The sequence below is a fragment of the Panthera leo genome, chromosome E3, assembly GCF_018350215.1.
Source record: "Panthera leo isolate Ple1 chromosome E3, P.leo_Ple1_pat1.1, whole genome shotgun sequence".
In the NCBI taxonomy this organism is placed as follows: Eukaryota; Metazoa; Chordata; class Mammalia; order Carnivora; family Felidae; genus Panthera; species Panthera leo.
Genome location: NC_056694.1, coordinates 21,639,176 through 21,666,179, shown reverse-complemented (window position 1 = coordinate 21,666,179; position 27,004 = coordinate 21,639,176). Strand labels below are relative to the sequence as shown.

The following is a 27,004-nucleotide window of genomic DNA, read 5'->3' as shown; positions in this document are numbered from 1 at the left end:
GTGGCTGGTGTCCTGGCTTGCTTCTGTCGCCACTCGTCCCACACTGTCCTGCTCTCACCAGTACCTCAGCGCCCCCGGGTTCCTTTGCTGCTGGAGGGATGCAGGTCTTTGTTCCCAAAGAATCCAAGCCCTTAATCATCCTGCCTTTTCTTGGTTGCTCTGGCTCTTCATTGACCTTTACTTGTGGGCCCGGAAATGCGAAGGAGCACCCCCAGTGAACCCCCTGGGTTCTAGAGTCCTCGCGGCCCTCGTTTTGTATCAAAAAGCCCATTTCCTCTGGTGTCAGAGTCACTTCAGCCAGCAGATGAACCCCTTTTGCCTGGCGGTTCAGTGGCACAAGGAGGGCAAAATGTCCAGGTGCCGTTTTCATCTTCCAGTTCAGCGGCCTGATGTGTCTCCTCGTAGAAGGGGTTTTCTCTCTCTTGAGGACTAAGGTCTCCAAATCTGTAGAGTTGCTGGAACAGGAAGCAAGAATTCTGAGTGGCTTGTTAGGTATAACAGAGAAACCATGACGACTCTCACCTTCTGATTCCCAGACCTCTGTGTTCTGGTGATGTGGGTGGCAGTGTGCGCCATGAAGCAGAAGCCCATCCTTGAAGGATGTTGTCTCCCGACTTGGTTCGTAACCAGTTCTACCTGTCAGTTTGGCTAGCTACTTTTGGGTGACGGCGTATGTGGTCAGACCGCTTGATCCATGGGCGTGATCCCATGACCGTCCTCCCTTTGCTCTGGAGTGAGTTCCGTGGTCAGACACAGTGCTGTGGGGATATAAGGCCTTCCGCCAGACTGGGGATGCCAGAAGCTTTTCAGGCAGGAAAAACAAATCCGTATCCGGACCGTGGGTCCCGTTCTGTGAGGAGGAGGCCCCGCCTCCTCCATGGCTCACTGAATGGCACGTGAGTCGCTGTGCTGTTGTGCTGGTGGCACTTGGTGGAAATCTGTCCGCAGAGCGGTGTCTCACTAGAGTCTCTGCTACAGAGCATGTGGAGGGATGGGGGGGGGATTCTGGGGGCTGCTGGGAGCACATCGAACTTCCTCCCACAGCGTCTCTCCGGCGCCCTCTGCCGACAGAGCCTCTGCACCAACTGGCAAAGGAAAAACTGTAAAGAGCCCAGGTGTGCTTTGACCGGGCAGTCAGAAAGGGTGAATTTGGAGCTGAGAGACAGTAAACAATACGTGGTTATTATTAAAGATGAGATACATATAGGAATAAGAAATTGAGTTTGAGGTTGCAGAGAAGGCAGAATGTGGACCGTAATGGGAGAGGAAGACCTGAGAGAGGAGAAGGTGTGAGCCTGTCTTGTCTCCAGTTTCCCCATCTGCTGAATGGGGGCGAGAAGAGTAGGGTTACCAGCATGAAATTAGAGCACACGTTTGGGACAGTGAGTGCCCGGCACATTGCGCGCATCTGTCCCGATGGCGCATTCTCGTGGCGGCTGTTTTTGTTATTTGTAACTGGAAATTGTTTTTATTATAAAGTTTAGGTTAAAGATGACCAAAGACATCTTAACCTATTTACTTCAGGTTAATTGGTTCAGTAAAACAGCAGCGTCTGCTAAACCCAACTTTACTTGTGAGGAATGCAAGATTTACTAAATGCAAGCGCATTTTTCACACGTCCTTCTCAAGGCATAAGCCCTCCCGCAGGGAGGAAATGTTTTGCTTTCTACTGTAAATTTATCTGAAGCCAACTGAATTGTCTTCCTACATGGTAACATCATTTCCTGCCTTTATTAGGAATGTTACAAGACAAACGAATGGACATAGATAAACATAGCCTAAATATTGGTGATTACAATCGAACGGTCGGGAAAGGCCCTGGTTCTCGGCCTCAGATTTCCAAAGAGTCTTCCATGGAGCGCAGCCCTTATTTTGATAAGGTAAGTTGATTGTTTGTTTGTTGTTTGTTTGTTTGTTTGTTTCACCCCTGTGGCTAATAACCAGTACACTTAATGGCATAATTTTCTCATTAGTGGTTAGGGCATTTAATGTAAGGTACTGCTTATAATCCAGTGCCAAATCCTACTACTGGATTTGTAGTTCATTCTCCCTTTTATGTTTCAATTTAGCATAGGGATTGCATTTTGTATTTTCTTCTGAATCCCATAAAATGTGTTTGGTTCTTTTTATGTACTCTAGAATTAACACTAATCTGATCTCTTCTGTTCTCTACCTGTTTCCTGTTGATGCTGGAATGTCATGTGACTTCTCTTCTGTTCCTGCAATGATTTCTCCCTTCTACTTGTTTGCTTGGCTGGTGTTGCACATCTTTCTGTCTGTCCAATCAGGATGGCATTGTAGCAGATGAATCCCAAAACATGCAGTTTATGTCCAGTCAAAGCATGAAGCTTCCCCCTTCAAATAGTGCACTACCTAACCAGGCCCTTGGCTCCATAGCAGGGCTGGGTATGCAAAACTTGAATTCTGTTAGACAGGTAAGTCCACGCGTGTATTTTAGGCTCTCTGTTGAATGCTTTGTAGAAGTAATAAGATCTCTCTTACTTGTAGTTACTGTGTTTAAATCAATATTACAGTGTGGTATTGCGACGTCCGTCCCTAAAGAATCCCACTGGGGTTCTGTTGCTGTCGTTTGGTTTTGCAGAATGGCAATCCCAGTATGTTCGGTGTTGGAAACACAGCAGCACAAGCCCGGGGCCTGCAGCAGCCTCCAGCACAACCTCTTAGTTCATCTCAGCCTAATCTCCGTGCTCAAGTGCCTCCTCCATTACTCTCCCCTCAGGTAGCGACTGCGGGCGTGCTCTCCCCTGTGTACCTGGAAACACTTGATATTTGAACGAGACAGTTAGGTGCTCATCACGTCGACTGGCATCTTTGAGACGCAGCTAATGCAGAATTAGCTGTCTTTACGAACGGATGTGGGTTGGGTCAAGAAAATGAGTCCAAGTTCAGTTACACCTGAAATTTACCACTACCTTCCGGAAAACACGTTGAGGGGAGGAAGACAACAGCAAAGTAAATTGGCCGCTTTAAGATTTCACCCCTGTCCTCTTGTAGTTAACCCAGAAAAGTTTATATGAACGATAAAGCAAAGCAAGAACTTAAGCAACCTTCCATGGTAGTAGTCCACAGATTTAACTGCTCTATTGACAAGTCAAAATACACAGCACATTTAGTTAGTTTTGAGTTATTTGATCAACGTTATTAACTTGCCATTGTGATCCTAAGGTTCCAGTTTCATTGCTGAAGTATGCACCAAACAACGGTGGCCTGAATCCGCTCTTTGGCCCTCAACAGGTAGCCATGCTGAACCAGCTATCCCAACTAAACCAGCTTTCTCAGATCTCCCAGTTACAGGTGAGTCGGTTAACAGTCCTATTCAGTGCAAGTCTGTTGAGCGTCTACTGTGTGCTAATAAACCCAAGACTCTGCGGGAAGCGTGGCAGCAAACAGTGGGTGCCGTCGCCCCCAGGAAGTTTACAGTCTGTCGGGGAGGACAGGTCGTGAGCTGGAAGGGCGGGATGCTCTTGGAGCACCACCCAGTCAGATCTGGGATGGCGGAGGGAGTGGGATGGGGGCGGGGAGGGGGGGTGAGGACATGTCCCTCATGAAGCGCAAGTAGTTTAGACCGAACCAAAGACCGAATTCAACAACGGCTTGAGGCCAGGGAGCCCCAGGAAGAGGGTACGCCAGATGAGGCCACGCCTTAGGTCCACCTGCAGCCATCCCGAAGCTTGCTCTGTGACACGACTCTGACGAGGTGCTGACGGTCTTTTCGCCATCTCCCCTCCAGCGATTGTTAGCGCAGCAGCAAAGGGCGCAGAGTCAGAGAAGCGTGCCTTCTGGGAACCGGCAGCAGCAAGACCAGCAGGTAGATCGCACCTTTCTTTCCCCTTTTGCTTCGCTTGCGCTGAACTCACTTCATTCGAGCTTGTGACAAGAGAGGCGAAATGCCTGTATCAAGATACGACAAAATATGTGATGCGTTAAGTCTCCTGTTTGCCCGGAGGTCGTGTTAACTGGAGTGTGGTGATTATTCACCTTCCTGCCGGGGAGGAGGGGAATTCGGCAGTTGAGGGGGGAATACCTGGGTATCCCTAAAGACTTTCTCTCCAGTGTTTCCCGATCACTTGGTTGTTTTCAGGGTCGACCTCTTAGTGTGCAGCAGCAAATGATGCAGCAGTCTCGCCAACTGGACCCCAACCTGTTGGTGAAGCAACAGACCCCGCCAGCTCAGCAGCAGCCACTCCATCAGCCAGCCATGAAACCTTTCCTCGAGAACGTCATGCCCCACACTACACCCGAGCTGCAGAAAGGGCCGTCACCAATAAATGCTTTCAGCAACTTCCCTATAGGTGGGTTTCTCCTTGGCCGGGGCATTCACCTGACACCAGGAGCCACTGCCCGACGTCTTCTCCCTTGGCGGCACCGTTCTGTCCCCTCGGAACCGCGCCGGTTCTGTGGCTCGTTCCTCTCTGGGAGCTGCCCTGCCTCTCCCAGGGTCAGCCTATCTCCCTGCTTCCAGGAAGGCCTCTCTCCATTCCAGAAAACCATGCTGTTTCAAAAACTCCCTGCTCATTTAAAGTGGGTTAGAATAAAGGTGAAGTTGCTCTCGAGCCCCAGGTGGTTTCCTTGTAGAGTGTGTGTGTGGGGGGGGGGGGGGGGGGGTGGTGAGTAACCACATGCCAGAGACACCCGGAGCAGTGCCGCTTTGGGGAATAACTGGGATGATTGGCTTCTGTGGGGCAGCACCTGAAATTGTCACGATTGTCTGAGTCTTTAGGGGTGATTTCTGGCTTGAGTGTTGAGTGTAGGACACAGAGGCAGGAGGGTTGCCTCTGTTGCCCTTGCAGTAGCCCCCCTCTTCCTTTCTTTCCCTGTCTCCCTCTGGAAACTTCAGGCTTGTATGTTTTCCCCCTCCCTGGGTCTCTTTTCTCTTTGTGCCTCTGATTATATTTTGAGCCTTGATTGTCGACACTCTGTTGATTTTGCTTTTGCTTTCTCTCTTTTCCCTTAAAATGGCTTCTCGAAAGCCAGCTTGATTGGTAGCCAGCCCAAGTGTGTTGAAGACAGCTAAGGAGCTAGCCTGCTCTTGGCCGTGGGCGGGGTGGGGCCTGCTGTTGCCCTGCTTCGCTGCACTCTGGCTCCCCCTCGTATTGCTGCGGACTCTCAGCAAGGACAGAGAGATACATTTTCCTGGTTAAGAGGTCTGCCTAACCCATACCAACACAGCATGGTTGTCTAAATCAGGCATTGGCAGACTGGAGCCTGTTGGCCACATTTGGCCGGTGGCCTGGTTTTGTAAAGAAAGTTTTATTGGAACACAGCCATGGTCTTTTGTTAGCGTATTTTCTGTGGTTGCTTTTGTGCTACAACAGAGTTGCACAGAGACCCACAGACCTTGTGGCCCACAGAGCCTGAGATACTTACTATTTGAAGCTTCACAGAAAAATTTGCCGAGTCTTGGGTCTGGTTGATGAGTACAGAGAACAGCAAATGTAATTGCTGTCTTCCAAAAATTGGGATGATATTAGAGAATTTACGTTATTAAAGTTTTTTTTTTAATGTTTTATTTATTTTTGAGAGAGAGACACAGAGTGTGAATGGGGGAGGGGCAGAGAGAGAGGGAGACACAGGATCCGAAGCAGGCTCCAGGCTCTGAGCTGTCAGCACAGAGCCCGACGCGGGGCTCGAACTCACAAACTGTGAGATCCTGACCTGAGCCAAAGTTGGTCACCTAACTGAGCCACCCAGGAGCCCCACGTTATTAAAGTTTTTAAGTTTGACCTGATATCACATGGACTGTCGTCAAACCCAAGTATTTAAAACTGTTTGTTTTGAAATTTTAAAATACGAACCACCTGGCTATGTGGCCAGAGATTCTGGCTCCCATTGAAAAGTGTTCATTTTTAACAAGAATCTCAGATGATTCTGATGTTGATGGTCCCTGGATCACACTTAAGAAACCCTGGCTTAACAGTCAGTTTTCTGACCCACAGTATGCAAGATGGAAATTTCCATCCTGTTCCAACAGAGTATCTGAGTGTGATGTGTTTCATCACCAAAGGTCAAGGAAGTTGCGCCTTGAGATATGGGAGTCTCTAAATTATTAGAGCAGGACGTTTTTACTTTTTTTTTTTTTTTAATGTTTGTTTTACTTTTGACAGCACAAGTGGGGAAGGGGCAGAGATCGAGAGCGGGTCAGAGGATCCAAAGCAGGCTTCGCACTGACAGCAGAGAGCCTGATGCGGGGCTCAGACTCACGAACCACGGGATTGTGACCTGAGCCAAAGTCAGATGCTTAACCAACTGAGCCACCCAGGCGCCCCAGGACATTTTTGCTTTTCAATGACGGTGTCCTTTGGCTGGCCAGCCAGTTGAAAACTTTTGTTTATAAGCAAAAGATAACTGAACGTGATTCCCTATGTTTCTTCATGCGTGGTGCTCTTGGGGGATAGCTAAAGAGATCTATTTTATTGGAGATAAACTTTAATATTGAGCTTCCTTAAAATTGTCTTTTTACCAGGGAAATTTATTTGTTTGCTTGTTTATCGTTAGAGAGCAAGCACAAGAGGGGCAGAGGGAGAGAGAGACAATCTTAAGCAGGCTCCACACTCAGCATGGAGCCAAATGTGGGGCTTGATCCTACAACCCTGAGATCATGACCTGAGCCCGAAATCAAGAGTTGGATGCTCCAACTGCCTGAGCCACCAAGGTGCCCCACCAAGGAATTTTAAAATAATCATATTCTATAGAGAAATAGTTTTCCACATTAACACAATTATAGTTTTAACAGTTTCATGGTTTGAAAACATTGGGTTATTGAATATTAGAATATCTATTGAGGATTTCTACACAACCTTGGCCAGGGGCCCACAGTGTTCTGCCTACCTTGTGCTTGTCTGTAATCATTTGGCTGTGCACATTTGTAGGGTGATACCTGCTAAGGAACAGTCACAGGTCACAGGATTAAAAACATTAGATTAGTTACATGTTTTTTTCTAGAAAATGGAGGTCGTGGTATTGGAAGAAAAACATGTTATGTTTTGTAAAGTGGTTTTCTATTAAAATATTGTTTTGTTTTTAGGCTTGAACTCAAACTTGAATGTAAATATGGATATGAACAGTATTAAAGAGCCACAGTCAAGACTAAGGAAGTGGACTACAGTGGACAGCATTTCTGTGAACACATCTTTGGATCAAAACTCCAGCAAACATGGTATGAAATACATTCTTACATGTTGTACTTAAACAAACAAACAAAACAAAAGCCTGTAGAATACTAAATTTAGGCTTTTATTTTCTCTTAAATGTCTGTATTTGTAGCCAAATCCACGTGGACCCTTTCCTCATTATTAAAAAGTGCTTATTAGGGGCGCCTGGGTGGCGCAGTCGGTTAAGCGTCCGACTTCAGCCAGGTCACGATCTCGCGGTCTGTGAGTTCGAGCCCCGCGTCAGGCTCTGGGCTGATGGCTCGGAGCCTGGAGCCTGTTTCCGATTCTGTGTCTCCCTCTCTCTCTCTGCCCCTCCCCCGTTCATGCTCTGTCTCTCTCTGTCCCAAAAATAAATAAAAAACGTTGAAAAAAAAAAATTAAAAAAAAAAATAAAAAGTGCTTATTAGTTATTAAATCTTAGTTAAATTTTTAAAAAGGCACAATTAACACAATTAATGATTTTGTACAAAATCGAGATTCAGTATACATTTGGGGTTTAAAAATTTGTCCCTCTTTAATGGTCATTTAGGTTTTTGCAATAGATTTGGTCGTTCTAGTGTTCTACTTAACATTTACTTAATTTAGTATGATGGGGAGGGTATTAAAAACTCCCAGCATAATTTGATTTCTGTCAGCGTTTTGTATAATGGCACATTTTCTTCATGTATTTTGTTGCTTTGTGTAAATCATAGAGATTTCAATATTATTGTCTTTTCATCCGTTAATTACATTTGTTTTTTAGAAATATAATTTTCAACCTGTTTAACATCAATCCATCTAGCAAATGTTAGTGGAACATTTTCTGCTTTCCAAAGGACCGTTCTTGGCCACCTGGACTACATAGATACACATGCACACGCACGCACACCATTGAGCATAGATGAGCCAGGAGCAGTACTTGCCCTGAACGGAGCTCTTTGGTTTGGTAGCAAAAGTCAGCATGTAACAGCTTTTACACCCTGTGGTAGGTGCCAGGAACACGGACGGACTGAGATGTTGGCACACGTGGGATAGCAGTGTGCGGTTCACTGTTGGGGGGTGGCAGGGGGCAGGAACGACAACCTGTCGGTGCGCTGGGTCTGGAAAGGCTTTTATATGGAGACTAAGAAGCGGGTCTTCAGACCACATGAAGGGGTAGAGAGAGGATGGCAAAAAGAGTAGAGCATTTGAAAAGTTCAAACGCAGGACAACCCGCGGGGTTCTGTTATGCACGCGTGTCACGGAGGTGAGGGGGCAAAGTGAGGAAGAAGAATCTAGGACAGTAGAGGCCAGAATGAGCAAATCACAGACCACTTTGTGCCGTAAATCATCTTAAACTTTCAACCCAGAGACACAGAAGACTCCAAGCAGTGTAAGTGAGGCAGAAGGCAGTGGATGAGGAGAGAGTGCACCAAAAAGAGCCTTAGAATTAAGGATGGAAGGGCTGGGTAACTAACATAAGTCCTTGTGCAAATACATGATTATCCGTAACGTACCTCCTGGGCCTCTCTCCTTCAGCCCAACCCCTTGACCTTTAAGACTGGGCTTGGGGTGGGGTGCCTGGGTGGCTTAGTTGGTTAAGTGCCCAACTCTTTTTTAAAAAAAGAATTTTTTTTTTTTTTAATGTTTATTTATTTTTGAGAGAGAGAGAGAGAGAGAGACACAGAATCTGAAGCAGGATCCAGGCTCTGTCTGAGCAGTCAGCACAATGCCCGTTGTGAGGCTAGAACCATGAGATCATGACCTGAGCTGAAGTTAGACGCTTAACCGACTGAGCCACCCAGGCGCCCTGCGCCCGACTCTTGATTTTGGGTCAGATCATGATCTCACAGTTCATGAGATCTAGCCCTGCATCAGGCTCTGCCCTGACAGCATAGAGCCTGCTTGGGATTCTCTCTGCCCCTCCCCTGCTGACACTTTTTCTGTCTCTCAAAATAAATAAACTTTAAAAAGGGGGGGTAACTCCTGGGTGGCTCAGTCGGTTAGGCGTCCAACTTCGGCTCAGGTCACAATCTTGAAGTTTGTGAGTTGGAGCCCCACGTCGGGCTCTGTGCCGGCCGCTCAGAGCCTGGAACCTGCTTTAGATTCTGTGTCTCCCTCTCTCTGCCCCTCCTCTGCTCCTGGTCTCTTTCTCTCGAAAATAAATAAAACATTAAAAAAAAAATGTTTTCTAAAGAAATCAGGAATAGAGGCCAGCGCTCAGAAGAAAAATCTGAGCTAGAATAAGGTTTGGTATTCATCAGAATGTTGAGGTCATGGACATGGACGAGGTTGCCCAGAGCAGTGGAGCCTAGAAAAGAACAAGGACAGCATCCGGGTGTGGCTCTAGTGAAAGGAGTAGCTGGAGAGGTCAGATGTAGAGAGCCAGAGAAACGCTTCTGTCATACGGTTTTCTGTCTTCTCAGGGTAAAATGGAGTTTTCCATGTCTGCCCTGCTTATCTGAGCCTCAGTTTCTTTGTAAAAATGACCTCTTGCCTTCCGTGCACTGCTGTGGCAGGTGTCACATCCCTCATGTACCCTACAGTGCTCGGCATACTGACCCAGGGCACGCCGGTACATGGTGTGTGTCACATAAATGGGGTCCTCAGCATAGATTTTAAAGTCACATACACTTAGGATTTCATCCCAGTTCCTAAACTCCTTAAGCCACAGTGTTTGCACCTGCAAAAGGAAATGAGCCCTCCCAGAATTGTTAACGGGACTGAATGCGGTAACAGCCGTCAAGCTCTTCCCTTGCGGCTTGGCACCTGGTGTGTGCCCATTTGGGCGGCGGGGCCTTCCTGTAAGCAGCCCGTTCCTGTGTGTCCTTCATTGGCTTCAATTAATCAAATGATTTTGTATTTATATTTTATCTTCTTTTACAACTTAATGTTGATCTTTTTTTCCCACTCATTTTATCGCATGGACTGTTTTTGCATAAATCTGCAGTGTAAGCAGTAAATTCTTAAGTTTTTTAGTTACTAGCTTAAACAGTAAATACTTTTATTCTTATATATGTTCTAGGAAAGTGCTCTTCTTCCGAATAAGGAAGAGGTTGATCCTTTTTCTTTGCTCCAGTCTAGATCCCTGCTGTTCTTTATTTACTAATTTGATGCTTGAAACTTAGTCATTCTTTCTTTTCTTAAAAATATTTCTATTAGTAATACAAATTACTTAATATTTACATGCTTCTCTGCTCCCAGAATGTTCTCCTTGTCTGTACTTGAGCAGGTGGCATAGCTGATAGTAACTAACCCAAGACCAGTGGTTTTTGTTTCATAGGTATTATTTCGGTATCTCCAGACTTACATTTCATCCCCTTAAAAATTAAGAATGGGGCACTGGGTGGCTCAGTCAGTTAAGCGATCGACTCTTGAATTCAGCTTGGACCGTGATCCCGGGGTTGTGGGATTGAGCCCTGTGTTGGGCTTCGGGCTAAGCATGGAGCCTACTTAAGATTCTCTCTCTGTCTCTGTCTGTCTGTCTGTCTGTCTGTCTGTCTGTCTCTCTCTCTCTCTCTCTCTCTCTGCCCCTCCCCCTGGACCCCCTGCACAGGTTCTCCTTCTCTCTCAAAAATTTTTTCAAAATCAAGAATGTTTGATCTGATGTATTCTGTTTGGTTGCTTTGATTCTTTCTTTGTCATTGTATTTTTTCCTCCTCTGTAAAAATGATTTCGGAAATACTTCTTGACCCGGTTGTGGTTTTGGTCTTCAGCTCCAGAAGGAAAGATGGTTTGATATCTGTATGTGAGAGCCTGCTAAATGTCGAGTCTCGGAGTGTTGGCTTTTTCAAAAAGCTTTGCAGTCTGTGTAAAGAAGTGCTTTTTCTTACACTACTACCCTCCAGTTCCTCACACTCTCACGTTCTCCCCTCCCGGGGCTGCTCCTTCCTGATCGGTGGCTCCTGCTGGCCTCTCTCCCAGCAGAGACTCGGAATCTTTTTTGTTGGCTTTGTTTTTCCCTTTCCTTATATTAAGAAGAGGGAGAGGAATGTTAATCATCCTATTCCCATTATTGATAGTTCACTGCGGTTTCCCTTTCTCACTTACAATCAAATTCACACCTGGCTGTCGGTGTTCAGCTAGGTGCCAGCCCACGTGTTATGTTTTGTTAGACCCTCACGATTTTGAGATCATCTTTTTCAGCATCCGTGTAAACATTCAGAAAACTTCACGCACAAATTCAGACTTGTGGCGTCTCTTAGAAACAAGCAGGCCTGGCGGCACGGAGCTCCGGAGCAGTGAACACCCGGAGCGGGGTAGCTGCCTGCTGGTGCGCTCGCTGCCCCGCCCCGTGGTCCCCACCCCCACCCCCCACCCCTCACCCCCCACCCCCGACCAGCCCCGGGTGGCAGCATTTGCCATTTGCGTTTGCACGCACTTGGGAGTGCGGGGCTTGTTCCGTTTCTCTTCTCCCTCCCCTCACACCTGTGCCCTCCCTTCCACTGGGGGAAAGAGATTTGCCTACAATCCCTAACCAGAGAGATCTCGCTCTCTAGTCATGCTCCCATTTGGGGAAGGACCACGGGAGTTTGCCTGTAGCCAACCTCCCTCGCTTCTTCATCAACCCTGAGTTCATGTTGGCATTTGTGCTTCCCTGTTGTGGAAGAGAGGGGCTGTTGTCCCCTAGCAGTGGAGCAGGGTAGAGATCATCTTTAAGGGGGAGGCATGTGATGGTAGTGTTCGGGCTCGCGTCAGACCCGAGCTGAGGCTGGGGAAGGCTTTGGCCGGCATTGACTGCTCACAACACTGTCTGAGATGGGGTCTCTGTTTATCACCATAGAGAGCTAGTAATAAGTTACTTGTGGAGCAGAGAAGAAAGGGCGAACCCAGGAGACCTTCTGTGTCAGAAGTCCCCAAGACCACTTTCAAGGTCACTGGTTTGCCAGAAGAATTGACAGAAGTCAGGAAAGCTGTATGACTCATGGTTATGCTTTATTACAACAAAAGAATACAGACGGAAGTCAGCAAAGGAAAAAGGTGCATAGGGCAGAGTCCAGGAGAAGTTTCCTGTTGTCCTCTCCCAGTGAAGTTTCACGGACTTCATTCTCCGGTCACAGTGTGTGAAACCACATACAAAGTATTGCTGACCAGAGAGGCTCACACAAGCCTTGGCGTCCAGGGTCTTTATCGGGGGGTCAGTCACATAGGCATTGGCACCCGCGTGGTTGTGTTACGCGGTCTCCAACCCCCGCAGACCTCTCAGAGATCTGATAAAAATACTGTATGACCCAGGCCTCGGGCAGACAGAAGTAGATGTTCACCGGAAGTCACCTTGTTACCAGAAATTATCTGGCTTGGCTGAGGTGCAGGGTATGCAAAGGCACTCTTCTCTGCAGGATACGCTGTGGGCTTGGAGGAGCCCAGGAGTGAGGGAGGGCCAGTCTCGTAGCTCTTTGTAATGTGTACTCTGGGCCTACTGTCCTAACTCTTTACTGCACACCTTCCGGCGTAGGAAAAGACAGATTCGTTAAGTGAGGTAGGGTGGAATGGCAAGGACATCTGACCAGGAAGTTGTGCGTGCGTCGCAGAATGGTTGGACCAGGTTATCTGGGAAGCTTTATGGTCTTAAGATCCTACAACTAGAAGGCAGTTGATAAAATCTTTTCCCCTCATCAGCACCCAGCACGTTGTTCTGTGGTGGGGGTACATATATAGAATATTTATTTCCGTCTTGGGGTTGAGGGCAGTAGCTGAAGGATTCCAGAAGAAGGTTGTGATCTCTTAAGCTGAGATTACGAAAGATAACAGGAGTTAACCAAGCAGAGGTGATGAGAGGGGAACCCAGGGCTGATGGGTGGAGGCCTTATAAATGATTGAAGAGTTTGAGTATTCCCCCCTCTGCAATGGAGACCTGTTGGAGAACGTTCAGCTGGGAAGTGGCATGTTTTGTATTTGGGATTACTCTGGCTGCTTTGTGGAGACCTGGGGAGTGGAGATCAGCTGGGGCAAGGAGATCAGCTGGGAAACTTCTGTGCCTGATCCAGAGCTTAGCCAAACAAGAGACAGTGTAGCCTGACCCAGTGTAGTCATTACTCAAGAGCTATATGATCATTTCACAGTACATAAGAGCATCAAATTCTTACGTTGTGCACTTGAAACTAATACAGTGTTATACGTCAGCTATATCTCAGAATTTTTTGAAGACGAGATTAAACAAGTTACAAAGACACCCACTGAAAAACGTAAGTCTTCCACATTTTCAGAAAAGAGAAAAACAGGTATTTTTAGAGTTTTTAAGGAATCTATAAAGAAATCGGGGCTCCTGGGTGGTCAAGTCAGTTAAGCACCCGACGGTTGATTTCGGCTCAGGTCATGATCTCACAGTTTGTGATTTTGAAGCCCGAGTCTGGGCTTTGTGCCGACAGCACAGCGCTTGCTTGGGATTTTCTCCTCTCTCTCTCTGCCTGTGCCTGCTCTCATTCTCTCCTCCCTCTCCCTCCCTCTCTCTCTCTTTCTATCAAAATAAGTAAACTTAAAAAAAAAAGAATCTGTGAAGAAATAAAAGGCATCATATAAAATAATATGAGAAACTAGAACCAAAATATATATAAAATTGATAAGCAAAATGAGCCAAAGTAATTTATCAAAATAAATTCAGATTGAATCATAAAGCAAAATCCAACTCTTTGCATACAAGGGACCCAAAACAAAATAATTCAGAAATCACTGCATTTGGGGGACCTGGGTGGCTCAGCCGGTTGAGCATCCAATTCTTGGTTTCAGCTGAGCTCATGATCCCAGGGTCATGGGATCAAGCCCCGAGTTGGACTGAGATTGGAGCCTGTTTGGGATTCTCTCTCTCCCTCTTCCTTCTGCCCTGCCTTCACTCGCTCAGCGGCATGCGCGCTCTATCAAAACTAAATTGTTGCAGTTGTGCAAAACAAAAAATTGTAGGAAGCAGAATTGATAGGACTTAGTGATTTAAGATAATGGGCGGGGGGGGGGGGGGGGGGGGGGGGGTTGGGTGGCAGCCAGGAGAGCCTCTCTGCTTTCTAACCTAAGCAGCATCAAATCTGTCCCTCTGATTAACACGTTTGTGACATTCGGTCCTCTCCACTGGATTTTTATCTTGAAACTTTATTTGAGTAACCTTGGCTTAAAGGTCAGTTTGCTAGTTTGTGAACCTTGGACTGATGATTATCAGAAATGGAAGGTGAAATGGTCACATGGTAGAAAGAACATCGAACCCTGAATCAAACAGACCTGAATTCTAAGTTACATTTGCCACTCAGTGGCATATCACATTTGGAATTTTTCTTAAGCGTGCGAGTGGTAGTTGACATGATGGCAAAATGGCAAAATAGACACAGACCTGGGATTTGAGACCTAGCTCTGCTATTTATTAGCTGTTGGCAAGTAACTTAACCTTTACCTGCTGAGTGGGAGTATAATAATACCTCCTATGGTGTTTGGAGGGTGAATAAGGCAACACCTCAGAAGCACTCAAGCACTAGGACAGGGTGAGACACCAGTGCCCAGGCGGTGTTGGCCTTCCTTATGGTCACCGCTCACACGCCCGCCTCTAAGACACAGCATTTCTGTGGCGTAAATCCAGCTCTGCTTGCTTCAACTACACCTGCCGCCTATACGATCTCATTTCCCATCTTCTGCACCTTCTCCCATGAAGCAATTAATAGAAGGTAATTAGGGGCCCCCGCATAGTTCAGAGAGTTAAATGTCTGGCTTTGGCGAGGTCATGATCTCACGGTCCGTGGGTTCAAGCTCTGTGTCAGGCGCTCTGCTGTCAGCAAAAAATAGACAAGGTATATGTATTAAAAATAAATAAACAGGGGCACTTGGTGGCTCAGTTGGTTAAGCGTCTGACTTTGGCTCAGGTCATGATCTCACGGTCCGTGAGTTCGAGCCCCACGTCGGGCTCTGCACTGACAGCTCAGAGCCTGGAACCTGCTTCCAGTTCTGTGTCTCCCTCTCTCTCTGCCCCTCCTCGACTCATGCTCTGTTCTCAAAAAAATAAATAAAGATTTAAAAAAAAATTTAATAAGACAAAACAAAGATCAGTGTGGAGAATAAATCATCAGGAAACAAGTAACGATTTCTAAGTGAGCATAAATTGTCTTTTTGTGGGATTTCACACTCAATTTTGATAACAGGTAGCTTCACTAATGTGGTATGGTCACGAGGGGGTGTGTATAAGTAGAAATATAAACATCCTGAAAAAAAAGGATATTTGTCTTCATTACATGCATAGCAGTCTCGATTCTCGGGTACACCTCTTTGGCACTCACAGTGTTCCCCACCATCATTCTTCCTTTTCCACGGATCTTTTCTTCTCTCCATCACTCCTCATCACCCCCTGCCCATCCTCCCCCACACACACCTCCTGGACAGAGACTTCACTGTGCTCGGTCTCCATGTAGGCCAAGATACCAGTGTTTTAACGATTTGAAAAGAAGTGTGTACTCTTACCCATACCCGGGTCACTTGTTGATGGCTCTGGTCCTTATTATCCTTCCGGAAATAAAATTCATGATGATAATTTCCAGATCTCGGTACATGAGAGCGTGAAAAGTGACTGAAGTCTGGGAGAGTGCAGAGCCTTGTTTTCGCCTTGCCTTTTCACATGGCCTGCAGAACACAACTTGGAACCCGCAGACCCATGACGAGTTCTCTCTTGCTATTGGAGAAACCGCAAGAAATAAATCACGCGTATATTTTGCCTCATGTTCACTGTCCTGTGTCTCCCTCTGTAGGTGCTATTTCAAGTGGTTTCAGGCTGGAAGAGTCTCCGTTTGTTCCCTATGACTTTATGAACAGCAGTACTTCTCCAGCCAGTCCTCCAGGTTCAATAGGAGACGGCTGGCCACGTGCCAAATCGCCTAACGGCTCTAGCAGTGTTAATTGGCCACCAGGTAAAGTGCTTCCGGCTTCCTCCGTGGGGGTTTCTTCCCAGTAAGGTTGTGTTATCTCTAGAGGTTGTAGGTTCTACTGTAGCCCAGTCCTGGGCTGAGGGTGGGGGGGACACAGATAGGACGCATGGAAAGCTGAGCATCAGGTCTTGGGCCAGCGAGCAGGTCTGGCCCGTTACCGGTGCCCCTACGCTCCAGGCGGCGAGAGCGGAGTCAGTCCCGCAGGCCAGCGTGAAGAATAACACAAAACTTCCGTTCGTTGTTCCTCTTCGCCGTGTTGGGGGACCAACTTGACCGTGTTTTCTGTGGGCTGAGGAGTCACCAGAAATGTACTTACGGCCGCCTTTTCTGTTGCGTTGCTATGGCTTGTGATTTAATAAAGCGCTTTAAAATGTTAGTGTTTAAAAATATGCAAGCGCAGAGAAATTATTTCACTAGCAAAAATGTGCAAATTGTTCATAAGTAGCAGCTTATGTTACACTAATTCTGGTAACTGAATCAGGAGAATTGCGTGGACTTTAGGAATCAAAGTTTTGGATATTTAATAACGGATTTTTAAGTGACAAATAAGCCTGGACTAATTTTAAGTATTTCCTTCCCAGAATTTCGCCCTGGTGAACCATGGAAAGGTTATCCAAACATCGACCCTGAAACTGACCCTTACGTCACTCCTGGCAGTGTCATAAACAATCTTTCAATTAATACTGTGCGGGAAGTTGACCACCTCAGGGACAGGAACAGTGGTACGTAGGTGGCGCAAGTCAGAATTTCTGAATGATGCTGGATGATGTGGTTTAAGAATGGTCCAAAGCAGATGTGAAACTTACAGCACAGCACCTGACATCCAAGGGAATAGTGAAAATAAAAAGAGAATTCTCCATTTTCCCAGAGGTGACTCTTTGCCACTTTAGAAACGATGGGGACTTATTAGCACTTGATATGGTAAACAAACATATTCACTGCATCAGGTAACACAAAGCTCCAGCGAACGTTTGCTCTCCAGTAATTGCAGTAACAATTAAAAGGTGTTTATCTGCTTTATATGTGGCTTCAGTGTTGACATCGTTAAGAAACGGGTGCTGCTTTTTGTAAAAGATTTTCTGTCGTTAATTGTTTATGCACTCTGGGTGTTAAAGGACTTCGTGGGAAGAAGCAGTTGAGCTTTCCTTGTTTTCCCGAAAGTGAAAATTAAGGCCAAGTTAAGGGTCTCGCTCAGACACACGTTTTAGTGGGGTGTCAGAGGAAATCGTCCCGCCACCTACCATATGGTTATTCTTCAGCCCAGTTGCAGGGTTCTGTGCACACTCCTGGAAAAGGATGAATGAGATGGAAGTATTTTCCGTTTCTGAAACCTGTATCCTCCTATTCCGCTAGCCAGCTTGTAATAAAATGTAAAGCGGTCAGCATTTTACGGTAAATGCATCATTCGTGAACAGGTGTTGGCCATATCACAGTGGTAAGGACGGAATCCTCCTCGTTGTAAAATGGCTGAATTTAGGCCGCTGTGTAGAAGTGGTGGACGTACCCACTGCTCTCCCAGAGGAAAGCGGGACAGAGCCAAGTGTAGAGCCTCACAGCTTCTTAACGGAAGCATCTGGTGGCTTGCAGAAACGGGCTTCTTTTTGTACAAGATAGCCAGAAGAGGAGTTTGGATTCGATGTTAGAAGAAGCACACCATTGAAGGTTTTGAGCCCCAGACTTGCGGTCGCAGGTGGGCGGGCGGGCTGGCCGCGGCGAGCAGGGGGGACTGGAGTGGGAAGCCAGGACAGAGCTGTCACGGTCCAGCCCAGAGTAGCGAGTGGTGCTGGGCAGGGGGCGTGTACCAAAAAGTCCCTGGAGCTGAGACGGGGCTTGGGGGCGGGAGGATCGAGCCCTCCTGGAGCAGGGACGGGGACTAGGAGGCCCGCTGTCTCCGAGCGTGTCACGGATAGTGACACGGACGGGGCTGAGAATCAGGCGGAGGAGGGGAGCCACGTCCCCGAGCCGCACCAGGATGATGAGTGGACAGGAAGGTGCGGCTGTGGGCACGGGCAGCGGCCCCGGACCCTGGCGTCCGCTTTCCTTTCTTGGGCCGTGCTGTCGCGTTGCAGCCTCACCGGGTGCTTCTGCTGCTTCTCAGGCACCACGTACGTCCCTTGCTCTGGGGATGACTAATTGGGCTCTTCCCCCACGTAGGGTCATCCTCATCCTTGAACACCACGCTGCCTTCAACTAGTGCCTGGTCATCCATTCGTGCCTCCAACTACAACGTTCCCCTCAGCAGTACAGCACAAAGCACTTCAGGTGGGCTCGTCCGGGCTTGCCGAGGCCCCGTCAGAGTGGGGGGGGGGGGGGGGGCTCTCCTTTTTGTCTCAAGGCTTTTCGGGGAGGGAGGAGAGTATATTTCCGAGCCTGGGAAAGTACTCGTAACCCCATTGATCCCTTTTGCAAATGGACCGTACCCAGCAGTCTTTTCCGAAAACAGCCTGCTGTCACTCCTATCTGAGAGCCAGCTTAGTTAGTGCGCGTTCTCTCAGAGCGCTTCTCCATTGAAGAAGCTTTTATTTTTGTAATTTCTAATCCTTCACAGACTGATAATTTTATGAAGTGTAGTAAACTTGAACTTGGAGTTGCTGGAAAAGTGCAAGTTGTGGCAATGTCACGTTGCTGTCGGTTTACAGACACTCACTCTGAATTTCTGTACTCGGCTGTCACACACCAGTAGGAAACTGTTGTGACCAGTCTTCTGACCACACTCGAAGTCACGCTGACTTACAGGACGTGCACGTTATGAATCAAGTAGAAAAATGGTGGACAGTGACAGAAGTTATAAAATTCTCCATCCTCTTGCACCCCCGCCCCCCCATGGTTTTTTAGCATTATTTTGAAATAGTTTACCGTGTGCCTGATCCCACACACCCCGATTGCCACGAGGCTGCATGCTTCAGGAAGTGAGCTTGCTGGCTTTTTTTTCCCCCTTTCTTTTTTAAGCCACACAGGCCTAGGTTTGAATCCTGGCTGTGTGCGGGACCCATAGGCAAGTTGCTTAACCTCTGTGCTCCTCGGTAGGATGTGTGTCGGGACTAGAGAGAGAGCACACACCAAGTGCCCAGCACCTGGGCGCTTAGCGCACACAGGCCCCCAGTGAACGTCTGCGGTGGAGACCCCCTGAGGACACCGCCTGACTACTATTGTGGTCCTTTTTCCTGTGTGTAAACCAGAGAGTTCTAAAATCTCTGTAATGATCCATGTGGCGGTCTCGAGTGGCTCACTTACGGTCATGAAGGGAATGTGCTCCCGGTTGCTATTTTAGTGCAATCCAGAGTGTTTTTAGCTTTGTTTCAGTTTCGATTACAGTACAGTTATGTACACTGGGCTAAGAATTTCACAAGTCTTGAAATTATTAAGAATATTAGATGAATGGTCTGAGTTGTTTTGAGTCAAGGGAGCAGTTTCATTTTGGTTTTTGTGGTTTTTTGGCTGTTTAGTTTGATTTGGGGATTTTTGACAGTCTTTTGATTGGTTTGCTTTTCGTGGGAGAATGGGTGCTATCATTATTTAAATTTTCTCTTTTCTAAAAGTATTATCTCCCCCCTCTCTGCTGTGTTTTCTCCCTGTGAGTAGCCAGAAATAGTGATTCCAAATTGACATGGTCTCCTGGTTCAGTTACAAACACCTCTCTGGCTCATGAGCTGTGGAAGGTCCCTTTACCACCTAAAAACATCACTGCTCCGTCCCGCCCACCTCCGGGACTGACTGGTCAGAAGCCACCCTTGTCTACGTGGGATAACTCTCCCCTTCGTGTAGGTGGAGGATGGGGAAATTCTGACGCCAGGTATACCCCAGGTAAGATGGGTGAGATGTGCAGGGTGGTCTCGTGTGCTTTATTTGCTGAACAGGAACCGGCACGAACAGTTGAGTTTAACAGAGACTGAAGTAGCATATGTTGCGTTACCCTCTGTGGAGCAGGGTTAGACCTTAGATAAACACACGGTTCTCCGTCATCACCATCTTCCGCAACTTCCATGTCCTTGTCACTCTTAAATTTTACTTTAAGTTGTGTCTGGTTTACTTAGGAACACTTACACCCAAACACACACAACAGTCAGTGGTCCGGTTCACGAAACGGGCATCACCTCTCTTTGAGAGGTTCCTCGGGAACGCATCTGAAACCGTACAACAGCTTCCGGGTCGCAGCAGCCCGCAGAGGATCGCCGTGTCACAAAGACACATAGAGGCTGGGCAAGATGGAAGCAGCCCGCCTGGCTTTGCAGACTGGGCCCTGTTCAGGGAAGCCTGGCCTGTGTTCCAGATGATGCTGACCTTTGCTGTTTCAGCAGGGGCACACGAGGGTGAAAGGCGGTGCTGACTTAACCCTGTGGGGCCAGCAGGCACAGGGCAGCCTGTCCCAGGACACCGCCACACACGCCTCCCCTCCTCCCTTCCCCTAGCATGGGATTTGGACGGGCGTTGTGTCCCCGCCCTGACACACACACTCACACAGCCACAGATTTAACTCAGAGCTGTGTACCGATTCTACCAGTAAATACAGTTCCAGTCTTCATTCTCCTCCAGGCCCAGAACTGTAGCAGCCTTCCCATCTCTAGGCTGAAAAGAGTAGTAAAACCTCCCAGTGATTTCTGATCTTTACACCCGTGACTGGCTGAAAGAAAGCTTGGTAGTGTTTCATTTGGGGGGACATTGGGGGGCGGGGGGTGGAGTTTTAATTACATGAACACTTGAATGTGTTCCAAGCTGCTAAATGCCAATGAATGTCATTGGTGTCGGGTGTGTGAGTGGATCTTTCAGGCCCCAGGCATGGCTGGGCGTGGCCAAGTGGCTGGTGGCAGTACCCAGGGAGGGGAGATGGTGAATGTGGCCCGGGACCCCCACCCCCCTTATGAGGGTGGGTGCGGCTGAGGGTGAGTAAGCCACGCAGAGCAGAGGGAGTAGCGTGTGCCCGGGGCGCAAGTGCTCCTGGGCGGAGTCACTAGAGACGTAGGGGGAGAAAGGACAGGCAGGAGCCCTGTCCCGCGGCATCTTCCCGAGCCACACTGGAGACTTTGTGAGGCACCCTGGATACCCGTAGGGATGACTTGAGCATGTCTTAGTTCTGGGAGTGGGTGCCCTGGGGCTGAGCCGGAAGGCCAGACTTGGGGCTCCTGGCCCCCCCCCCCCAGGCAGAAGTGGGAACGTCTGGGCCATTGCAAGCTTTCTCTTTGTAACTGAAGTGCAGCTGACACACAGCCCTGCAGTGGCTTCTGGTGCAGGACGTATGATGCAGCAAGTCTGCACGTCACTGCTCGCCACCGGTGTGGCGACCGTCTGTCCCCATGCGCTGTTCCGGTGCCGCTGACCGTGTCCCCGATGCTGTGCCTTTCCTTCCTGTGCCTTATTCATTGCACAGCTGGAAGCCTATGCCTACTCCGCCCCCCCCCCCCCCCCCAAGTTGCCCACCTCCGCCCCTTGCCGCGGCAGCCATCGGTTTGTTCTCTGTACATATAGGTCTGGTTCTGCCTTGTGTGTTCGTTTGTTCTTTAAATTCTGCATATGGGCGAAATCATACGTGTTTGTCTTTCTCTGTCCAATGTATTTCGCTAAGCATCATACTCTCTAGCCCCATCCGTGTTGTTGCCATCCATACGCGGCAGCATCTCTTCCCTTTTTGTGGCTAAGTAATATTCCGTTGTGTGTATAACCACATCTTCCTTATCCATCATCTGTCGATGGATACCGATTGCAAGCTTTTAAGTCCCCTTAGAGCTTCACACTCTGTACGACAGGCATGCAGAGTCATGGAAGGATACCCGAGGTCGTCCCAAACTGAGGCCTTTCCCAGAGAGCACCCTTTTGAGGTCGTTTTAGCTTTACAGTTGAAAAGGTCGCAAAAGGATCTGGCCTGTTGTGCCTCACCCGCCTGCCATGTGATGAGCTGGGGGCTGTCTGAGCTTACTCTCCCCAGAGGCAGAGCCACGTGTCCCAGGAAGTCAGGCCCAGTCAGAGCTGGGATGAGCTGGCATTCTGAGTCTGGGGGGAGAGCGCCCCGTGTACGAGTGCAGGTAAGAGGGAAGCGATGCGCGCCACGGGCCCAGGTGATGCTCCTGAATAGCTGTCGTTTGGGAAGTGTGTGTCGTAAAAGACATTCAGGCCACAGCCTTGGAAAACTGACTCGCCCTTTTTTGTCCTTAGGTTCCAGCTGGGGTGAGAGCAGCTCAGGGAGAATAACAAATTGGCTTGTTCTAAAGAACCTTACACCTCAGGTAAGAGTTCCTGGCATCCTGGCTGCTGGGCACACGCCAGCCGGCACAGGAGCAAAGGGGTCCAGTCTGCTTTGAGAGGAGGTTCTGCCCAGGCCCGCTAAGTGGGACAAAGCAGATGTCAAGGCCGGGCAGAGGACACAACAGGGCACGATCTTCAGATGCCTCAGGCAGGCTATGGTCCGACCTGGGTTTTTTTTTTACCCTGTGAAATGTACCCAGGAGCCGACCGAAGTACAGGTTCCTCGGGGTCTGCATTTCCTAAGGGCATTTGAAGCAGTTTGGAGCAGGTGGTCCTGGTCCTTCCTGCACTCGAGAAACCCTGGTCCACCCTCTCAGACTAGAACATTTCCTTAGTCCCCGGACCACCCTCCTCTGGAGGCCGGATGTTAAGAGCCCACCCCCTCCTCTCCCAGGGAGCAGTGCCTTGATGAATCCTGTCCTCAGGGCAGGGAAGAGAGAAGACACGAAGCCACAGCAGGGGCATATGGCTAACTAAGGAAGTGGGGATCTGGGGAGTGTCCAGGAGTCTAGAGGCCACAGAGGTACGGCTCTGGGACCAGTGGAGGTGGGGAGGGGGGCACTGTACCCCATCACAGCAGTGAGCCCCAGTGACCAGTGGCAGCAGGAGAGAGAGCAGCGGCGTCCCAGCCGGGGACAGCCTCCCTGGATGGTCCCCGTGGCGGCTGGTCTGACGGGCGGCCCCCCACACTGTTTCCTAGATCGATGGCTCAACTCTGCGTACTCTGTGCATGCAGCACGGCCCACTGATAACATTCCACCTGAACCTCCCACATGGAAATGCCCTGGTCCGTTACAGCTCAAAAGAAGAGGTAGTGAAGGCACAGAAGTCTCTGCACATGTAAGTTCCGGCCGGTGCGGGACGCCCGCAAAGCGTCCTCACGATGCAAGAGTTTGGGGTTCCCTGTGTGCGAGGGCACAGCTGATGACACTGTGCGGCGTCTCCGGGCCCGCGTGCGGGGCCCCGCGGTGAGAGCGCCTCGCAGGGCGGCAGCCTCGCCGTGTCTCAGGCTCCCGGGTCAGTACTCGGAGGCGAAGCGTCTTCCGCCACAGTGGCCCCCAGACCTCTTCAGTCGCCTGTAGGAGACCGGAGCCTTGGTCTTGGGGGCACAGCCACACTCCCCGGGGCAGCTTTCGGCCCGGGCAGCCGGCCTGTCGCCGCCTCCCCGCCTCCCCTGGCCCTTGAGGCAGAGGCTGAGTTGTCCCCCCACTTGGGGTCAGACCCCTCGACACCCTGAGTTTTCACCGCGCCCCGTGTCTCTTTCCTCCAGGTGTGTATTGGGGAACACTACTATTCTTGCTGAGTTTGCCAGTGAAGAGGAGATCAGCCGTTTCTTTGCACAAAGTCAGTCTCTGACCCCTTCTCCCGGCTGGCAGTCTCTCGGGTCCAGCCAGAGCCGGCTGGGCTCCCTCGACTGTTCGCACTCGTTCTCCAGCCGGACCGATCTCAATCACTGGAATGGTGCTGGGCTGTCGGGAACGAGCTGTGGAGACCTTCACGGCACTTCACTCTGGGGGGCCCCCCATTATTCCACAAGCCTGTGGGGGCCTCCCAGCAGCAGCGACCCCCGGGGAATGAGCAGCCCGTCCCCCATTAATGCTTTTCTTTCTGTTGACCACCTGGGTGGGGGTGGAGAGTCCATGTAGCGCGTAGACGCAGACTCACGAACTGTGACCTCAAGACGCGAAAGAAAGGAGCACTAAGTTGGGCTCGCCGCCTGCAGCCAGGGGCCACCTGTGGGAACAGCTATTCTCTGCACATTTTCCACTTTGTTTTCCCTGAAACATATCAGTTTGAATACTTGAATCATGCAGGCCAATATTATAATGTGAAAAGGTATCTATCTATTTACACTCCCAAATAGCGCCATACATGCTAAACCGTATAGAATGAGCTCACGTGTATAGTCATCATGTTTAGCCTTTGGGTTTGGTTTCTTTTTGGTTTTTTGTTTTTTGCCTTCCTTGTTTCCCTCCCCGTCCCTTACCCCATTTTCGTTTTCCTCCCCCCCCCCTTTCTTTTTTTTCTTTTCCTTTTTTTTTTTTCTTTTTTTAATTTTTTTGGCAAAACCATTTTTTTGGGCTGATAATGTATGAGCTTTTAACTTTGCACTGAATGATGTTCTCTCCGTCTCATCGGCAATATGGGGGGGCAGCTGTTCCAGTGTAAATGTTTACTCAAGGATGTTCTTAAAAGGTGTGCGCTCTCTACTATGCCTTGATGTTTGCCTACCTTATTGTGGTGTTGTGGAGTTTAAAACATCGAGTTCTGATGCTGACTTAGGACTATAAGTGAAAGTATTGCACCAGTGTTTCCATGTTCTAAAACTAAAGAACTTCGCTCTGCAGTTTGAAAAACTGTGGCCACAGCTGTGACTTGCAGCCCCCCCTGCCACCCAGGACGGGCCCTGCACTTTGAATAGGCTTTCCATTTTGTTTTGAAGGTTCCCACGTTGAACCTTCTTGTTTACAGATTTGTTTGTTTGTTTTTTGAGAAAAAAAAAATGTTTACTCTTCCATCATTTAAAAAAAATGTAAAAGACAAAAAAAAAAAAAAATGGAGGATGATTTACAAGATGCTTTCTATCTCTGGGAAAAAGGAGCAGCATTTGGCCATGTTCTTTTGTTTTTCTATTCCTGTCCTAAATCGAAGAGCATGGTTCTCAGGAAAACCAGTTCCCCAGTTAGGAAAAAAATAAAAAAATAAAAAATTAAAAAAAAAAAAAAAAAAAAAAAACCTCCTTGTAGTTTCTTATAGGAAAAAAAGAAAACCCCGACTTTTAGCACTGATACTACACATTGCTCTGTTCAAGAATTTTCTCTGCCAAAAATAAAAAAAAATAAAAAAGAAGAAAAAACAAAAAAAACGCTTGAAGCTGGAGTCGACATTCTGCTTTCAGATGCTGTCTTTTTATTAGTGAGTGATGATGGTTTGCTAATAATCAATAGGTGATAATAATTTTTGTAATCCCATCAAGTGGCTCTCTGTTTCTGCTCTCTTGTGACTGTGTTAATGTTGAACTGTTGTACCTTAAAGCCGAAATCAGTAACTATGCATACTGTAGCCAAGGTATTGGGCTCACAGAATTGTTCGTTGTATAAAGATTTTAAATGTTGTTGCAAACTAACGAGTTACACCGTTTTTAAACTTCCTTTCTCTCCTCGCCCCCCCCCCCCTTTTTTGCCCACAAATGGTATTATAATGCTTGCTTAGTCAAAGAAGACGGGCCAAACGAGGGTAAACATTTTAACAACGCAGAATTTGCCATCATTTCATTGCCTTGATGCTAACTGTTTGTGTCCTAAGATGCAAAAGAAGTCAGTGGCTTTTAACTGTTTACAAATAGAATGTGATTGTAAAATGTACAGTTTGGTTGTGTTTGAATTATGAAATCCCTCCCAATATAATAAACCATGACTTTTTGGCTGCTCAACATTAATTGTCTCTTTTTTGTGAATTTATTTGTACGCTCTTTTTTCACAATGAACGTTTCAACGTTGCTGTGTATGAGGGTCCTCATAGAGCAACCGAGTAAAAATCTAAGCAAATATTTGAACATTCTATCCGAACTTCTCCACAATTTCACCCTGAAATAATGTGAGGACAATGGGAAACTGTAGCTTGCTCCTCCCTACCCTCTTTGAGCATCTTCGGGATCCGGTTGCTCAAAGCTCTTCTGTGACTTCATCTTCCCCACCATTTGTGCCCACCTCAAGCCTCAGCAAGAGACCGTTTGGAACATGAAGCTTAATGACTTGACAGTGTTCTAGTGTCAAACTCATACCTCTGTTACAAACGAGAAATGCCACAACCTGGACTGGCCTTTTTCTCCCCCCTTCACGGCCCTCTGTCCCGGCCGCGGGAGCTCGGGGGCAAACCTGCGCGTGTATTTCCGTGGAGGACTCCAAATCGCGCTCCAGCTGGCCGGGTGTGAGCTGCCACTGGACAGCTTCCTACGAGCGAATGTTCAGTGCGGTCAACGTACATTGACTTCCACGCTGGTTTTTCCAAAAACCAAAGGTAGCTTTGAAAAACCACGTTTGGAAATGTTTGCAACGTTAAGCTGATTGACCTTTTGGGGCTTTGAGTAGTGTCTATAATTGAGTTCATAACTGCGTTAACTGTATTGTTAAAGTGTTTGGGAGTTTTTTGCGCTTGTTATGTGGAAAATAAAGTGTTTGATTTAAAAAATGAAAAAGTGGTCTTGATTTTTGGCCCGCCCTGCCGTTATTACAACTCCCGTTTCCCGAGCGACCGTGTTCCTCAGTCTTCCGTCACCCCTCGCAGGCGCTCGGGCCTCAGTCCGGGCCCGACCTCGACGTGTCCCCGGGCCCCGCGCTGGCCCCACGGCCTCGAGTCGCCGCCTGCCTGCGGGAGGCGGCCTAAACGCTTTACCGTTCCCGGTCGTGCGTTCCTAAGGACCGCTCGCCACAGTCGCGTGGCTCCCGTGCCCCTGGACGCGTGCCGGGCCCTGGATGTCCTGAGCTGCTCTGCTTTGCTGCTTTGGTGCTGCTGTCCCCAAGCGGGCCTGCCCGACGACTCCCACCCTACCTACCCTCGAGGACGGTCCTCGCCGAGCTCGCCTCACCTCCGCCCCTCCCCCTGCCATTGCCGCTTGCTACAAAATCGTCATCCCCTCCCTGGTCGTCATCCCGAGGCTCTGGGCCAGGCCACCGTGTGGGCTCCGGCTCGCCTGTGGAAGCCACGTGCTCAGTCACGTGGCCGGTGCTAAGTAAACACCGGAAG

At 48.5% G+C, this 27,004-nt stretch overlaps 1 protein-coding gene across 13 annotated transcripts in view; it reads left to right on the top strand.

Moving 5' to 3' along the window:
• The window catches only part of TNRC6A (trinucleotide repeat containing adaptor 6A), a 100,092-nt gene extending 73,636 nt beyond the window's left edge, over positions 1-26,456 (top strand). For 10 of the 13 annotated variants that reach the window (XM_042922275.1, XM_042922266.1, XM_042922265.1 and 7 more), the window contains 13 exons: positions 1,738-1,880; positions 2,603-2,740; positions 3,187-3,315; positions 3,752-3,829; positions 4,103-4,313; positions 7,046-7,177; positions 15,845-16,003; positions 16,603-16,743; positions 18,176-18,283; positions 19,604-19,825; positions 22,169-22,239; positions 22,959-23,098; positions 23,529-26,456. In XM_042922275.1, the coding sequence (XP_042778209.1) occupies positions 1,738-1,880; positions 2,603-2,740; positions 3,187-3,315; positions 3,752-3,829; positions 4,103-4,313; positions 7,046-7,177; positions 15,845-16,003; positions 16,603-16,743; positions 18,176-18,283; positions 19,604-19,825; positions 22,169-22,239; positions 22,959-23,098; positions 23,529-23,904 (2,048 nt within the window). In that variant the 3' untranslated portion in view covers positions 23,905-26,456. Of the gene's footprint in view, positions 1-1,737; positions 1,881-2,288; positions 2,436-2,602; positions 2,741-3,186; positions 3,316-3,751; positions 3,830-4,102; positions 4,314-7,045; positions 7,178-15,844; positions 16,004-16,602; positions 16,744-18,175; positions 18,284-19,603; positions 19,826-22,168; positions 22,240-22,652; positions 22,782-22,958; positions 23,099-23,528 lie in introns of those variants that run through there. The other 3 variants (XM_042922277.1, XR_006197853.1, XM_042922270.1) reach the window with 3 other exon arrangements.
• Positions 26,457-27,004: the final 548 nt, after the last annotated feature.